The sequence below is a fragment of the Sardina pilchardus genome, chromosome 18, assembly GCF_963854185.1.
Source record: "Sardina pilchardus chromosome 18, fSarPil1.1, whole genome shotgun sequence".
NCBI lineage: Eukaryota > Metazoa > Chordata > Actinopteri > Clupeiformes > Clupeidae > Sardina > Sardina pilchardus.
The window spans coordinates 1,891,909-1,909,408 of NC_085011.1; the positions used below are offsets into that span (position 1 = coordinate 1,891,909).

General features: G+C 48.4%; 1 protein-coding gene across 6 annotated transcripts in view; it reads right to left on the reverse strand.

Annotated features, from left to right (window-relative positions):
• LOC134064322 (cullin-9) overlaps positions 1 to 17,500 on the reverse strand; it is an 84,092-nt gene that overhangs the window by 60,672 nt on the left and 5,920 nt on the right. For all 6 annotated transcript variants that reach the window (XM_062520220.1, XM_062520219.1, XM_062520218.1 and 3 more), the window contains exons 3-5: positions 7,486 to 7,640; positions 4,284 to 4,955; positions 3,128 to 3,269 (exon numbers count right to left, since the gene is read on the reverse strand). In XM_062520220.1, the coding sequence (XP_062376204.1) occupies positions 3,128 to 3,269; positions 4,284 to 4,955; positions 7,486 to 7,640 (969 nt within the window). The remainder of the gene's footprint in view (positions 1 to 3,127; positions 3,270 to 4,283; positions 4,956 to 7,485; positions 7,641 to 17,500) is intronic.

The window sequence follows — 17,500 nt, forward strand, 5'->3', positions numbered from 1 at the left end:
TCTGTGAGTGTGGAGGCCTTATCCTGGGTCTGAGTGTGTGTGTGTGTGTGTGTGTGTGTGTGTGTGTGTGTGTTACCTGTGGTCAGTTTAAGCATCTCTGTGAGTGTGGAGGCCTTATCCTGGGTCTGGGTCTGTGTGTGTGTGTGTGTGTGTGTGTGTGTGTGTGTGTGTGTGTGTGTGTGTGTGTGTGTGTGTGTGTGTGTGTGTGTGTGTGTGTGTGTGTGTGTGTGTGTGTGTGTGTGTGTGTGTGTGTGTGTGTGTGTGTGTGTGTGTGTGTGTGTGTGTGTGTTACCTGTGGTCAGTTTAAGCGTCTCTGTGAGTGTGGAGGCCTTATCCTGGGTTTGTGTGTGTGTGTGTGTGTGTGTGTGTGTGTGTGTGTGTGTGTGTGTGTGTTACCTGTGGTCAGTTTAAGCGTCTCTGTGAGTGTGGAGGCCTTATCCTGGGTCTCTGTGTGTGTGTGTGTGTGTGTGTGTGTGTGTGTGTGTTACCTGTGGTCAGTTTGAGCGTCTCTGTGAGTGTGGAGGCCTTATCCTGGGTCTGTGTGTGTGTGTGTGTGTGTGTGTGTGTGTGTGTGTGTGTGTGTGTGTGTGTGTGTGTGTGTTACCTGTGGTCAGTTTGAGCGTCTCTGTGAGTGTGGAGGCCTTATCCTGGGTCTGTGTGTGTGTGTGTGTGTGTGTGTGTGTGTGTGTGTTACCTGTGGTCAGTTTGAGCGTCTCTGTGAGAGTGGAGGCCTTATCCTGGGTCTGTGTGTGTGTGTGTGTGTGTGTGTGTGTGTGTGTGTGTTACCTGTGGTCAGTTTGAGCGTCTCTGTGAGAGTGGAGGCCTTATCCTGGGTCTGTGTGTGTGTGTGTGTGTGTGTGTGTGTGTGTTACCTGTGGTCAGTTTGAGCGTCTCTGTGAGTGTGGAGGCCTTATCCTGGGTCTGTGTGTGTGTGTGTGTGTGTGTGTGTGTGTGTTACCTGTGGTCAGTTTGAGCGTCTCTGTGAGTGTGGAGGCCTTATCCTGGGTCTGTGTGTGTGTGTGTGTGTGTGTGTGTGTGTGTTACCTGTGGTCAGTTTAAGCGTCTCTGTGAGAGTGGAGGCCTTATCCTGGGTCTGTGTGTGTGTGTGTGTGTGTGTGTGTTACCTGTGGTCAGTTTAAGCGTCTCTGTGAGAGTGGAGGCCTTATCCTGGGTCTGTGTGTGTGTGTGTGTGTGTGTGTGTGTGTTACCTGTGGTCAGTTTGAGCGTCTCTGTGAGAGTGGAGGCCTTATCCTGGGTCTGTGTGTGTGTGTGTGTGTGTGTGTGTGTGTGTTACCTGTGGTCAGTTTGAGCGTCTCTGTGAGTGTGGAGGCCTTGTCCTGGGTCTGTGTGTGTGTGTGTGTGTGTGGTGTGTGTGTGTGTGTGTGTGTGTGTGTGTGTGTTACCTGTGGTCAGTTTGAGCGTCTCTGTGAGTGTGGAGGCCTTATCCTGGGTCTGTGTGTGTGTGTGTGTGTGTGTGTGTGTGTGTGTGTGTGTGTGTGTGTGTGTGTGTGTGTGTGTGTGTGTGTGTGTGTGTGTGTGTGTGTGTGTTACCTGTGGTCAGTTTAAGCGTCTCTGTGAGAGTGGAGGCCTTATCCTGGGTCTGTGTGTGTGTGTGTGTGTGTGTGTGTGTGTTACCTGTGGTCAGTTTAAGCGTCTCTGTGAGTGTGGAGGCCTTATCCTGGGTCTGTGTGTGTGTGTGTGTGTGTGTGTGTTACCTGTGGTCAGTTTAAGCATCTCTGTGAGTGTGGAGGCCTTATCCTGGGTCTGAGTGTGTGTGTGTGTGTGTGTGTGTGTGTGTGTGTGTGTGTTACCTGTGGTCAGTTTAAGCATCTCTGTGAGTGTGGAGGCCTTATCCTGGGTCTGGGTCTGTGTGTGTGTGTGTGTGTGTGTGTGTGTGTGTGTGTGTGTGTGTGTGTGTGTGTGTGTGTGTGTGTGTGTGTGTGTGTGTGTGTGTGTGTGTGTGTGTGTGTGTGTGTGTGTGTGTGTGTGTGTGTGTGTGTGTGTGTGTGTGTGTGTGTGTGTGTGTGTGTGTTACCTGTGGTCAGTTTAAGCGTCTCTGTGAGTGTGGAGGCCTTATCCTGGGTTTGTGTGTGTGTGTGTGTGTGTGTGTGTGTGTGTGTGTGTGTGTGTGTGTGTTACCTGTGGTCAGTTTAAGCGTCTCTGTGAGTGTGGAGGCCTTATCCTGGGTCTCTGTGTGTGTGTGTGTGTGTGTGTGTGTGTGTGTGTGTTACCTGTGGTCAGTTTGAGCGTCTCTGTGAGTGTGGAGGCCTTATCCTGGGTCTGTGTGTGTGTGTGTGTGTGTGTGTGTGTGTGTGTGTGTGTGTGTGTGTGTGTGTGTGTGTGTTACCTGTGGTCAGTTTGAGCGTCTCAGTGAGTGTGGAGGCCTTATCCTGGGTCTGTGTGTGTGTGTGTGTGTGTGTGTGTGTGTGTGTGTTACCTGTGGTCAGTTTGAGCGTCTCTGTGAGAGTGGAGGCCTTATCCTGGGTCTGTGTGTGTGTGTGTGTGTGTGTGTGTGTGTGTGTGTGTTACCTGTGGTCAGTTTGAGCGTCTCTGTGAGAGTGGAGGCCTTATCCTGGGTCTGTGTGTGTGTGTGTGTGTGTGTGTGTGTGTGTTACCTGTGGTCAGTTTGAGCGTCTCTGTGAGTGTGGAGGCCTTATCCTGGGTCTGTGTGTGTGTGTGTGTGTGTGTGTGTGTGTGTTACCTGTGGTCAGTTTGAGCGTCTCTGTGAGTGTGGAGGCCTTATCCTGGGTCTGTGTGTGTGTGTGTGTGTGTGTGTGTGTGTGTTACCTGTGGTCAGTTTAAGCGTCTCTGTGAGAGTGGAGGCCTTATCCTGGGTCTGTGTGTGTGTGTGTGTGTGTGTGTGTTACCTGTGGTCAGTTTAAGCGTCTCTGTGAGAGTGGAGGCCTTATCCTGGGTCTGTGTGTGTGTGTGTGTGTGTGTGTGTGTGTTACCTGTGGTCAGTTTGAGCGTCTCTGTGAGAGTGGAGGCCTTATCCTGGGTCTGTGTGTGTGTGTGTGTGTGTGTGTGTGTGTGTTACCTGTGGTCAGTTTGAGCGTCTCTGTGAGTGTGGAGGCCTTATCCTGGGTCTGTGTGTGTGTGTGTGTGTGTGTGTGTGTGTGTGTGTTACCTGTGGTCAGTTTGAGCGTCTCTGTGAGTGTGGAGGCCTTATCCTGGGTCTCCTTCTCTGCCTGTCCGCTGGTGCCGCTGCCCAGGATCTCGATCATGTGCCAGTGCACCCAGTAGGTACGAGACAGAGAGTTCCAGTACACCTACACACACACACACACACACACACACACACACACACACACACACACACACACACACACACGTTGGTCTTTAGATCAGGATCACACCTTAGATCAAGTCAAACAACGTTATGAATACATGCACACTGAGGATTAAAAACCTCCACACACACACACGCGCGCACGCACACACACGAGTATGAGTAAATGCACACTGAGGATTAAAAACCTGCACACACACACACACACACACACACACACGAGTATGAGTACATGCACACTGAGGATTAAAAACCTGCGAACTGAATGGGAGTGCCCATGTACTGTAATGTTAGTTTACTTGTTTGATTGTAGATGTGTGTGTGTGTGTGTGTGTGTGTGTGTGTGTGTGTGTGTGTGTGTGTGTTGTTTGTTTTCCATTTCCACCCGAGAATTTCCATGACTTTTTGCCAAATTTCCATGACCTTATACTCCCAAAAACATCAACTAGCCAGCGAGAACAGAAGTCCATTCTTTTGAAACAGTCGCTGGGAAATCTGAATAAAAATGAAGGTTTATCTACGCATTTCTAATACATCAAAATGTAGGTGTGTGTGTGTGTGTGTGTGTGTGTGTGTGTACCTGTACGGGTGGTGAGCCGTCGTTGCTATAGCGGAACTCTCCCTCGTCCCCTGACGACACTTCCTCGTGTGTGTGTGTGTGTGTGTGTGTGTGTGTGTGTGTGTGTACCTGTACGGGCGGTGAGCCGTCGTTGCTATAGCGGAACTCTCCCTCGTCCCCTGACGACACTTCCTCGTGTGTGTGTGTGTGTGTGTGTGTGTGTGTGTGAGAGCGCGTGTGAGCGCATGTGTGTACCTGTACGGGCGGTGAGCCGTCGTTGCTATAGCGGAACTCTCCCTCGTCCCCTGACGACACTTCCTCGTGTGTGTGTGTGTGTGTGTGTGTGTGTGTGTGTGTGTGTGTGTGTGTGTGTGTGTGTGTGTGTGTGTGTGTGTGTGTGTGTGTGTGTGTGTGTGTGTGTGTGTGTGTGTGTACCTGTACGGGCGGTGAGCCGTCGTTGCTATAGCGGAACTCTCCCTCGTCCCCTGACGACACCTCCTCGTAGTCCTCCAGCATGCGGACCATCATGCCGCTCTTCAGGCCGTCCTGCACGTACTCCACGTAGGCCGAGCGCGTGCTGAAGTCCGTGCGCGTCTTGAAGCCGTTGGCCGCCGCCTTCTTCTTGGCCGGCGCGGCGGCAGCGGACGCAACGGTTGCCGCCGCCGCCGTCGCCCCGGAGACGGTAGCCATGGCGACGGCGGCGGTAGCCATGGAGACGGAGGCGGTGAAGCGCGGCTGGAAGATGGAGCGCAGCGCGCGGCGACGGGGACCACCGGCGTCCGAATCCTCCGCGACCGCGGCGTCCTCGCTAGCCCCGCCCCCCGTGAGCAGCGCGGTCGCCCCGAGCGACGACGGCGGCGGCTGGCGGTTGCGGTCCCAGCCCATGACGCGCACCAGCTCGGAGATGAGGTTGGCCATCGCCATGGTGAACTCGAACTCCCGCTGCACGCGCAGGTGCTCGGAGGCCGCCGAGGAGGAGGAGGAGGAGGAGGGCGAGGAGGACGAAGGGTCCATGCTGGACTCCACGCCGGCCGTGTTCAGCTTGTCCATCAGGGACGTCACACACAGGTAGCGCTTCACCAACGAGAACAGCAGCTTCCCTGGAATCTGTCAGGCGCGCACACACACACACACACACACACATGAATAATTACATAAGAACAAGGTACACAAGCATATGCCCTCATCTCATCTCACACACACACACACACACACACACACACACACACACACACACACACACACACACACACACACGAGAATAATTACATAAGAACAAGGTACACAAGCATATGCCCTCATCTCATCTCACACACACACACACACACACACACACACACACACACACACACACACACACACACACACACACACACACACACACACACACACACACACACACACACACACACACACACACACACACACACACACACACACACACACACACACACACACACACACACACACACACACACACACACACACGAGAATAATTACATAAGAACAAGGTACACAAGCACACACAAGCATATGCCCTCATCTCATCTCTCACACACACACACACACACACACACACACACACACACACACAATATAATATACTACGACGTCGGTCCACCCTTTGCAGCTAGAACAGTTTCAGCTCTTCTGGGAAGGCGTTCCACAAGGTTAGGAGTGTGTTTAAGGGAATCTTTGAGCATTCTTCCAGAGGCGCATTTGTGAGGACAATTCCATGCTCCCAACTTTGTGGAACAGTCTGGGGATGGCCACTTCCTGTTCCAATATGACTGTGTACCAGTGCACCAAGCAAGGGTCATACAGACATGGATCACAAAGTCTGGTGTGGATGAACTTCACTGGCCTGCACAGAGTCCTGACCTCAACCCAACAGAACACTTTTGGGATGAATTTGAGTCAGTCGCCTCGTCCAACATCAGTGTGTGACACAAATTTGCTTCTGAAAGAATGGTCAAAAATTCCCATAAACACACCTAAACCTTGTGGTTCCCAGAAGAGTTGAAGCTGTTAAAGATGCAAAGAGTGGACCAACGCTATAATAAACCCTATGGATTAAGAATAGGAATTGACTGGAGCTCATGTGGGGGTCAAGGCAGGTGAGCTAATACTTTTGCCAATATAGTGTATTTATACCCTATATATAAACACCTCATGCAACAAGATGTCTTTACATTAGGGATGCACCGATCCGACTTTTTCAGTCCCGATACCGATACCGATGCCTGGGCTCTGCGTATCGGTCGATATCCGATACCGATCCGATACCATTGTTAATTAATAAACTGTATACCTCACCATGTGGAAAAGACTAAAGGCATCAGGCTTGACTTCATTCTTCATTCTTTCCCTAACTAAACATTACTTTCCTAAAAAAAATCTAACAAAATAACACTTAGCCTAGATATAAAGGTAATGTATTATTATTATTATTATTATTATTATTATTATTATTATAATTATCATCATCATTATTGATTATATTACTAGTATTAAAAATAAACAGTTGTACACCAGCAGCAACTTGGAACAGCATTCAAATTCAAGTTCACAGTTATTACTAAATAATAAATCTAACAAAAAAACAATTTTGCAGATAAAAATCCCATATTAGTGACATACATTGAAACACCCCTGCCAAAATGGTGTCACCCGCAAAACCCCTCTATTTACTCATAGTGGTACGGTCCCGCAGTTTCCCCACGATAAACTAATTAGTTCACACGGAGTTTGAATGGTGGTAAACGGTAGAAGTTGTACGTTGTATCTAATAAATGATAAGCTTTTAACAGCCAATTTGAACATTTGCATGTCTTTATACCAAGAACAGTTTATACAGATGAGATGAAAATGACAATGTGTTTAGTTTGAGTAGCCTATTTTGTTGACTGTTACACATTAACGTGTTGCCTAAATGCAACAAAACGCATGAAGATCGTAATTAATCTATGACAAATGGTGGTTAGTATAGATATTCTTTTGATCCTATGACATACATTTGGTATCTGTATTTATCCCATCCATGAATTTAGACACTCAGAGCACACAGTGAGGTGAGGCACACTCTAACCCGCAGCAGTGAGCTGCGCTAAATGGCTGGTTGCGCGTCATGGCTCAGCCTTTTTTTGAGACTATATTAAATTCGGATCGGCCCATGGATCGGCTCATTTTTTCCGATCCCCGATCCAGCTATTTTGTTCATATCGGGGCCGATATCCGATCCAAATATCGGATCGGTGCATCCCTACTTTACACTTCTCATTTTGTAACACACCTACAGACAGAAATAAGGTGTGTTGGGTATAATGTTGGTGTGTTGGGTACGTACCTGTGGCAGGTGGATGCCTTCGAAGGAAATGCCGTGCTCCTTGCAGAACGTTGGGAGGTGTGTTGGATATGAGGTGTGATGAGTGTACAGAGTGTAGGTGTGTAGAGTATGGGGGGAAATGAGTGTAAGGTGTGTAGGTGTGTAGGTGTGTTGGGTATGAGGTGTGTAGTAGGGTGTGTACCTGTAGCAGGTGGATGCCCTCCAAGGAGATACCCTGCTCCTCTGAGGACCTGGTGAGGTGTGTGGGGCGTAAGGTGTGTTGGGTATCATGTTGGTGTGTTGGGTACGTACCTGCGGCAGGTGGATGCCTTCGAAGGAGATGCCGTGCTCCTCGGAGGAGGTGGTCTCGGCGAACAGCTCCAGCAGCGTGAAGCGGTTATCAAAGTCCATGTGCTGCTCAATGCCATCCTGCTGGCTCAGAGACAAGAGCACGTACGCCCGACTACCTGCACACACACACACACACACACACACACACACACACACACAGGAGAGGATGAGCATTGAGCTGGACTCACACACACACACTAGGGCTGTTGGAACAAATTTCGGTATTCGAATATAATTCGAATTTGTAAAAAATTAATACTATTCGAATGTTAAAATTATAATTCGAATGTGTGTGTTTTTTTTTTTTAAGTGTTCACTATATTTAGCAAACGACAGCTTTAGGTGCTGCTGAGAGCTCCCTCCTCCTTTTCTCAGCGCTTCGGTCAAGTGTTTATTGTTGCTATGTTACTAAAACCGTCTGACAGTAAGGCCAGCACGTATTTTTGGAATGTTTGCCTAATGCTAGCTAACTAGCCAACTAGCCAACGAGCTAACTGAAATGGCAGCAGTCGTTCAGCAGTCGGCTTCAGACAACCTGGGACCAAAACACGTCTACCTTTCACACTGCGAAATCCCCCTGAGCCCGTTATTTCTGTAACGTGAATGTAATGTTTCTCAGTCAGAAAAGGGCTATAATTTACTTAGCAAGACAGCTATCACGTAAAACAAGTCAACTACGATGTCATAATGGCAGTGCCATAGGCTAACCCAGTTTTTACAGTGTGAGTAGATAGAAAAATAGTTAAGTCAAAATTGACCATTAAATATTCGAATATAATTCGAATTTAGAAAAATAATAATGAATGAAATTCGAATGGGATACTAGAGGAAGATTGACAGCCCTAACACACACGTGTACACACAACAGCACGTACGCCCGACTATCTTAAAGCGCTTTACAATTTCATGGCTATTCCCATTCACACACACACTGCCATACAATGTGCCAACCTGTACACACACAGGCCTGTATAGAGGAAGCAGTTTGGGGTTTGGTGTCTTGCTGTGTACACACACACACACACACACACACACACACACAGGGGCAAGCAGGACAGGAGCTGGACCAGCAACGACTCCTTAACTTCCTGCCCCTGCTGCCCAGTGCCCAGTAACTGCACCACCAACGACTCCTTAACTTCCTGCTACCCAGTGCCCAGTCCTCATGCCAGGCAGGGCATGGCACAGTAGAGCAGTGCTGGCACATAAGAACATCCAAATCCACTTTCCTCCCAACACGCAGCGGCAGGTGAGAGAGCAAAGTCACCTTCCTCCTGCACGCCGCGGCTGCTGACGATAACAGTGAGAGCAAACAGGCTATTGTGTCTGATCAGGACACATGCAAATGCTCCAACAGCACAGCCCAGAGCCTGCACAGATACGGCCCAGAGCTGCTCTGTGGTCTACCAGATGAGCAGCGGTACAACACAGAGCTCTGCTGAAGAAAGGTGGTACACAAACACACACACACACACACACACACACACACACACACACACACACACACACGGTGGTCACAGGGAGCCTCGGAGGGTGCGTTCACATTCCTTCAGCGGAAAGTGAACGTCCTCAGCCAGCGTGCTTTCTCGTATCCCAGATTATTTTGGGATTTATCTGAGGGAACAAAGCAGGGACTGATGGGAAATCTCTGCTGTCAAGGCAACAGGGGTGCAGGGAATGCTGGGAGATCACCAAGGATACGGGACAATAAAGCATGCTGGGATAGGCCAACACCAGAGGGATTTTGGTCAGAGAACGAGTGCGCATGAGAGAGTGTGTGAGAGAAAGAGAAGAAAGAGAGACAGAGAGAAAGAGAATGTGACGTAGAGAGAAGGAAGGGATAGAAAGAGAGAAAGAAAATAGAACGAGAGTGTGAGTGAGAGAAATAGAATAGAGAGAGATGGAGCGCAGCAGGAAATGAATGAGTAGAGGGAGTCATGACTGGTTTGCCCCGGGGACACGCGGGGGGGGGGGGGGGGGGGGGGGCACATGCCAAGGCTGGGGGGTTCATGCCAAGGCTGGGGGGTATATGCCAAGGCGGGGGGGGTGGGGGGGGGTTCATGCCAAAGGAGGTGTCTCGTGTTTGCTGGGGTATTTTTGGCCAGCTGGACCTCCTTTGCCAGTCTTTATGACTGCCGAGTACCACACCCACACACCCACACACACATGCACTCCTATAACCCACCCACACACACACACACACACGCAAGTTACTCCTATAACCCACCCCACCCACACACACGCTCTGAGTCAAACAACGTTCTCCTGATTAAGAAATAAACAAAGGTGTTGGTAGCTGCAACATTAACCGTCAGTTATGGATGGCACACACACACACACACAAACACAGCTGCTGGGTCATCATGATGAAGTAATTCTATTGCAACGGTTGCCTCTTATCACCTCATCGGACTACACTCGGCGGCGTGTGTGTGCGTGTGTGTGTGTGTGTGACATTCATAACTGACTGTTAATGTTACAGCTACGCACACCTTTGCTTATTTCTTAAATCAGTTTCTTCTGCTGCTGAAAATTCTGAGCTCCACTACTACAGCGGCCAAAACACCAACAACTACAATAGTACACACAGGCTCACACACAACGTCTCAGAACAGCATGGAACATGCAACAGGGCAAGCTTCTAGAAAGGTGGAACACAATGCAAGGTGAGGTGGTGGTGGTTCTAGAATGATGGAACACAATGCAAGGTGAGGTGGTGGTGGTTCTAGAATGATGGAACACAATGCAAGGTGAGGTGGTGGTGGTTCTAGAAAGGTGGAACACAATGCAAGGTAAGGTGGTGGTGGTTCTAGAATGGTGGAACACAATGCAAGGTGAGGTGGTGGTGGTTCTAGAATGATGGAACACAATGCAAGGTAAGGTGGTGGTGGTGGTTCTAGAAAGGTGGAACACAATGCAAGGTAAGGTGGTGGTGGTTCTAGAATGGTGGAACACAATGCAAGGTGAGGTGGTGGTGGTTCTAGAATGATGGAACACAATGCAAGGTGAGGTGGTGGTGGTTCTAGAATGATGGAACACAATGCAAGGTGAGGTGGTGGTGGTTCTAGAACAGTGGAACACAATGAAAGCAGAGCCATATAGATGTGTATGGCCAAAGATCCTTAAATATTGACAAGATAGAGCAACGTAATGCATCTCTATGGAAGCAAAATTCGAACAGTTCCGGTCTGCTTAAAGGGGCGTGTTACAAAGACGTCATAGTGGGATATCGATCTCTGTCAGATTGGCAAGCAGTTCAGTTCGAATGTTAGCAGGTCTGCTTAAAGGGGGATTTAGCCCCCCTCCCCCTTGTAAAGACAGAACGCGGAAATGATCGAATGTTTGCGCCTCTCGCTCCGCTTTAACCCTCTCTGGTATGGCTCTGAATGAAAGGTGAGGTGGTGGTGGTTCTAGAACAGTGGAACACCATGAAAGGTCAATGGTGGTGGTTCTAGAATGGCGGAAAACAATTAAAGGTGAGGGTGGTGGTGGTTTGTGGTGAACGTACACCAAATGCCAGACAGATACAAACTAGAGCTGAAAATAACGCAGCCAGACACTCACACATGAAGATAGACACAGAGAAATTCACATAGAAATACACACACACACACACTCACACATGAAGATAGACACAGAGAAATTCACATAGAAATACACACAAACAAACACACACACACTCACACATGAAGATAGACACCGAGAAATTCACATTGAAACTGCTCGCTGTGTGTGTGTGTGTATTTCAGAGGTGGTGGAAGTGAGCTAAAGAATGTCAGAAGCAAACCGATGTTCTAACACACTCACACATCCATTATGGCTGCCTGCAGCTCCAAAACAAACACACACACACACACACACAATCTGCAGAGGACAGCGTGAAGTCACATCATACACTTCCCACAGTGCTGTGTCAATATGCTCGCATTCACATCATTGACTCAGACTCAGAGAGAGAGTGTGTGTGTGTGTGTGTGTGTGTGTGTGTGTGTGTGTGTCTGTCCATGTTGGAGAGTGTGTGTGTGTGAGTCAGTTGGAGGGAGTGTGTGCCTGTCGGAGATCAGAATGATGTCGGAACAATCTCCCTGCACAGAAATCTCCCATATTGTACACATGCGCAGATTGCGCACACAGACGCACACACACACACACACACACCCCATTTGCCCCTACCAGTCAGGGACGTTGCTTAGAGACCACTCCAGAAAACAAACAGTGCAATCAGCATAGGGCCAACAGCAACGGAAACTCAAACTCAACTCTGGAGTGAATGAGAACAGACGTCACACTCACTCACACACACACACACACACACACACACTCCCATGCCTGGTCACAGCAATGACACAAGGCTCCAGTTGAACTTCCAAGCATGCAGGCCCCTTTCACTGGATCCCTCCTCTTTTACAGATTCACCACACACACACAGAGATCCCTCCTCTTTTACAGATTTACCACACACACACACACACACACACACACACACACACACACACACACACACACACACACACACACACACACACACACACACACACACACACACACACACACACACACACATTTCAAGTTTTTGAAATGTCTGCTTAAATCAGACTAAACCAATAAAGTTCATAACTATTCTGACGGTCATGTAGGTGAGCCAATGCCATGCCACATTAAGCATGTGCAGAAGGAGGGACTTGAGTAACCGATTGAGAAGGAGAAGCCATTTGCCAAGAGAGACACTGACAGGTTGACTGTGAAGATGGAGTTTTGCAGTATTTGCATGCTTTCCTCATTCCACACCACCCCACACCACACCACACCACACCACCCCTCCCCACACCACCCTGGGGTTTTGGTTTTGGTTCCTCTTTTGCCCCAGAGCTAACAGCTCAGTCTTGCACACACCAAAGAGCTGCAACTAAACCCTCACGCTGTGTGTGTGTGTGTGTGTGTGTGTGTGTGTGTTGCCCCAGAGCTAACAGCTCAGTCTTGCACACACCAGAGAGCTGCAGCTAAACCCTCACGCTGGGGCAGGAGGTCAGTGACATGCTGACATGCTGTGTGTGTGTGTGTGTGTGTGTGTGTGTGTGTGTGTGTGTGTGTGTGTGTGTGTGTGTGTGTGTGTGTGTGTGTGTGTGTGTGTGTGTGTGTGTGTGCGTGTGCGTGTGCGTGTGCGTGTGCGTGTGCGTGTGCGTGCACGTGAGCGTGAACGTGAGCGTGCGCGTGTGAGCGTGCGTGCCCGTTAGCCTGACATGCAGGAAACCAGCTGACCAGCTCACACTGACCAACTCAAGGGTTCTTACGTGTGTGTGTGTGTGTGTGTGTGTGCATCTGCATCTCCTCATAGGACAGATGGAGTGGCAGAGCCAGAGGCTTTGCTTGAGAAGCGCCTTTCAGAGAGCAGAGAGGGCACTGTAGCAGGACGCACGGCCCACACACTAAGGGTGTGTGTGTGTGTGTGTGTGTGTGTGTGTGTGTGTGCAGAGAGGGCACTGTAGCAGGAGGCACGGCCCACACACTAAGGGTGTGTGTGTGTGCGTGTGTGTGTGTGCGTGTGTGTGTGCGTGTGTGTGTGCATCTGGTCAGTGTGAACAACAGGAAATGCAATGATAACACAGCTGAGAAGCCAGGATAACAAACCACCATGACACAGTCTCTTACTCATGGTGCAGGTTTCATTCATAGGCTGCAGTGTGTGTGTGTTTAATGTTGAACCCTCCTTGTCTCCTGCTCTGCCTGTGTGTGTGTGTGTGTGTGTGCGTGTATGTGTGAGTGTGAGTGTGTGGGAGGGAGGGAGGGAGGAAGAAAGAGAGATTCATTCAGTGATGGCAGCAGTTTCATTCACTCCCACGGTTCTGGTGAAGAGCAGCTGACTTCTGAGGAAATCTCATTATCTTCCCCCAGGGCAGGGCTGCTACCACACACACACACACACACACACACACACACACTCGTAGCCAGATTTGGGCCAAACCGGTTGCCATAGTTCTGGGACCCCAACCTCTACACTCATGAGTCATCAAAAGAGTGCAGAGCAGTCAGATATATTAGATATGACCACACACACACACACAGTCAGATATATTAGATGTGACCACACACACACACACACAGTCAGATATATTAGATGTGACCACACACACACACACACATACGGCGAGTTTGGCCACTACCTGAATATCGGATCGGTGCATCCCTAGGGAAGGGGGGTGTGAGAGTGTGTGTGTGTGTGTGTACACACCCCTATTCAGGACTGGAACACGTCAGCCAGCCGCTCTTATCCTCCTAAAAGGGCCGTTGAGGTTTCCTAAGAGCAGCCGCAGTCCCACACACACACACACACACACACACACCTGATAAAGCCAATCAATGGCTGTGGGAGTGGAGTGGAGTGCTAGTAATGAAAGAGGTCACGTGGGCCTCTAACAGATAAGAGTGCTTACGCCTTGTCTGTGCAGTGTGTGTGTGTGTGTGTGTGTGTGTGTGTGTGTCTCGCTTACGCCTTGTCTGTGCAGTGTGTGTGTGTGTCTTGCTTACGCCTCATCTGTGCAGTGTGTGTGTGTGTGTGTGTGTGTGTGTGGCGCTTATGCCTCGTCTGTGCAGTGTGTGTGTGTGTGTGTGTGTGTGTGTGTGTGTGTGTGTGTGTGTGTGTGTGTGTGTGTCTCGCTTACGCCTTGTCTGTGCAGTGTGTGTGTGTGTCTTGCTTACGCCTCATCTGTGCAGTGTGTGTGTGTGTGTGTGTGTGTGTGTGTGTGTGTGTGTGTGGCGCTTATGCCTCGTCTGTGCAGTGGCAGACGCGCACGGTCAGCTGAACAAGATCTCAGAGCCACTCTCTGAATGGGCTCCCGTCCAGGCGGGTAACATCAGCAACACACACGTGGGTGTGTGTGTGTGTGTGTGTGTCATTAACTAATTGCCAATATAGGCCTAAGATTACAATACAAAATCCCAGATCAATAAAAAATTGTCACGCAATTACAGCTATCGGTTACGGTTATCAATCAACTCAATTACGGTAATCAATTAACTCATGATATTGACCAATGATTTGTGATGACTCAAGGTTCCCACACACAGCACAAACTCTATGCCCCTAATCCCATAATAATCCCATAATAATCCCATACAAACACATTATGCTTTGGCTGGCATGTCTGTGTATAACATTCACTGAATAGACGTACTCATCGGTCATCATTCAAACCCGCAGCAGTGGAGTTATGGGGGTTACTGTAGGTGACGTACTCAAACCCAGTGGAGTTATGGGGGTTACTGTAGGTGGAGTACTCAAACCCAGTGGAGTTATGGGGGTTACTGTAGCTGGCGTACTCAAACCCAGTGGAGTTATGGGGGTTACTGTAGGTGGAGTTATGGGGGTTACTGTAGGTGGAGTTATGGGGGTTACTGTAGCTGGCGTACTCAAACCCAGTGGAGTTATGGGGGTTACTGTAGGTGGGGTACTCAAACCCAGTGGAGTTATGGGGGTTACTGTAGGTGGAGTACTCAAACCCAGTGGAGTTATGGGGGTTACTGTAGCTGGCGTACTCAAACCCAGTGGAGTTATGGGGGTTACTGTAGGTGGGGTACTCAAACCCAGTGGAGTTATGGGGGTTACTGTAGGTGGAGTACTCAAACCCAGTGGAGTTATGGGGGTTACTGTAGCTGGCGTACTCAAACCCAGTGGAGTTATGGGGGTTACTGTAGGTGGGGTACTCAAACCCAGTGGAGTTATGGGGGTTACTGTAGGTGGGGTACTCAAACCCAGTGGAGTTATGGGGGTTACTGTAGGTGGGGTACTCAAACCCAGTGGAGTTATGGGGGTTACTGTAGCTGGCGTACTCAAACCCAGTGGAGTTATGGGGGTTACTGTAGGTGGGGTACTCAAACCCAGTGGAGTTATGGGGGTTACTGTAGGTGGAGTACTCAAACCCAGTGGAGTTATGGGGGTTACTGTAGGTGGAGTACTCAAACCCAGTGGAGTTATGGGGGTTACTGTAGGTGGGGTACTCAAACCCAGTGGAGTTATGGGGGTTACTGTAGGTGGAGTACTCAAACCCAGTGGAGTTATGGGGGTTACTGTAGGTGGAGTACTCAAACCCAGTGGAGTTATGGGGGTTACTGTAGGTGGGGTACTCAAACCCAGTGGAGTTATGGGGGTTACTGTAGGTGGGGTACTCAAACCCAGTGGAGTTATGGGGGTTACTGTACAGTGCCTATAGAAAGTCATCATACCCTTTTGAAATAGTTACTTTTTTTGTCTTACAGCCTGAAATCAAAACCCATTTTAAAAAAAATCTTTTCCAGTTTTATTAACAAATTTAGCTGTACAACATCAAAATAATGAAAAAAAAGTAAACAGTTCTGAAAATTAATAAAAAATTAAAAACTAGAATAACAGGGTTGGAAAAGTCATCATACCCCTGACTTAATACTTTGTAAAGCTCCCTTTTGCTTTCATTACAGCCATCAATCTGTTTGGATATGTCTCCATTATAGCTTTGCACACCTAGATAGGGGAATATTTGCCCAATTTTCCGTACAGAAATGTTAAACTTTAGTCAAATTCTGTAGGGAATGGCGATGGACTGCTATCTTCAAGTCAATCCACATATTTTCTATAGGATTTAAGTCAGGGCTCTGACTTTGCCACTCAAGGATATTCACCATCCTATCCTTAAGCCACTGCTTTGTTCTTTTGGCAGTATGTTTAGGATTATTGTCGTGTTGGAAGGCGAATGACCTCCCCATCCTCAGCTGTCTAGGAGAGGGACGCAGGTTTTCCTTAAGAATGTGGGTGTACTTGGCAGCATCCATTTTCCCTTCTATCCTGACCAATTGCCCAGTTCCCGCTGAAAAGAAACATCCCCACAACATAATGTTGCCCCCACCATGCTTCACACTAGGTATGGTGTGTTTTGGGTGGTGTACTGTGTTGGTTTTCGCCAAACATTGCGCTTGGAGTTCAGTGCAAAAACACATCTGGAATATTCTGCTACCATGTGGAAAAAGCTTATATGGTCAGATGAGACTAAGATCGAACTTTTTGGAGACTAAGATTGAAGTTTTTGGACTGAGCTCCAGGCGCTAACCAAACACAGTATACACACCCAAACACACCCAAAACAAACCATACCTACTTTGAAGCATGGTGGGGGCAACATTATGTTTTGGGGATGTTTCTCTTCAGCGGGGACTGGGCAATTGGTCAGGATAGAAGGGAAAATGGATGCTGCCAAGTACACCAAAATTCTTGAGGAAAACCTGCGTCCCTCTCCTAAACAGCTGAGGATGGGGAGGTCATTCGCCTTCCAACACGACAAAAATCCTAAACATACTGCCAAAAGAACAAAGCAGTGGCTTAAGGATAGGATGGTGAATATCCTTGAGTGGCAAAGTCAGAGCCCTGACTTAAATCCTATAGAAAATATGTGGATTGACTTGAAGAGAGCAGTCCATCGCCATTCCCTACAGAATTTGACTAAATTTGAACAATTCTGCACGGAAAATTGGGCAAATATTCCCCTATCTAGGTGTGCAAAGCTATAATAGAGACATATCCAAACAGATTGATGGCTGTAATGAAAGCAAAAGGAAGCTTGACAAAGTATTAAGTCAGGGGTATGATGACTTTTCCAACCCTGTTATTCTAGCTTTTAATTTTTTATTAATTTTCAGAACTGTTGACTTTTTTTTCATTATTTTGATGTTGTACAGCTACATTTGTAAATAAAACTGGAAAAGATTTTTTTAAAAATGGGTTTTGATTTCAGGCTGTAAGATAAAAAAAGTAACTATTTCAAAAGGGTATGATAACTTTCTATAGGCACTGTAGGTGGAGTACTCAAACCCAGTGGAGTTATGGGGGTTACTGTAGGTGGAGTACTCAAACCCAGTGGAGTTATGGGGGTTACTGTAGGTGGAGTTATGGGGTTACTGTAGGTGGAGTTATGGGGGTTACTGTAGGTGGAGTTATGGGGGTTACTGTAGG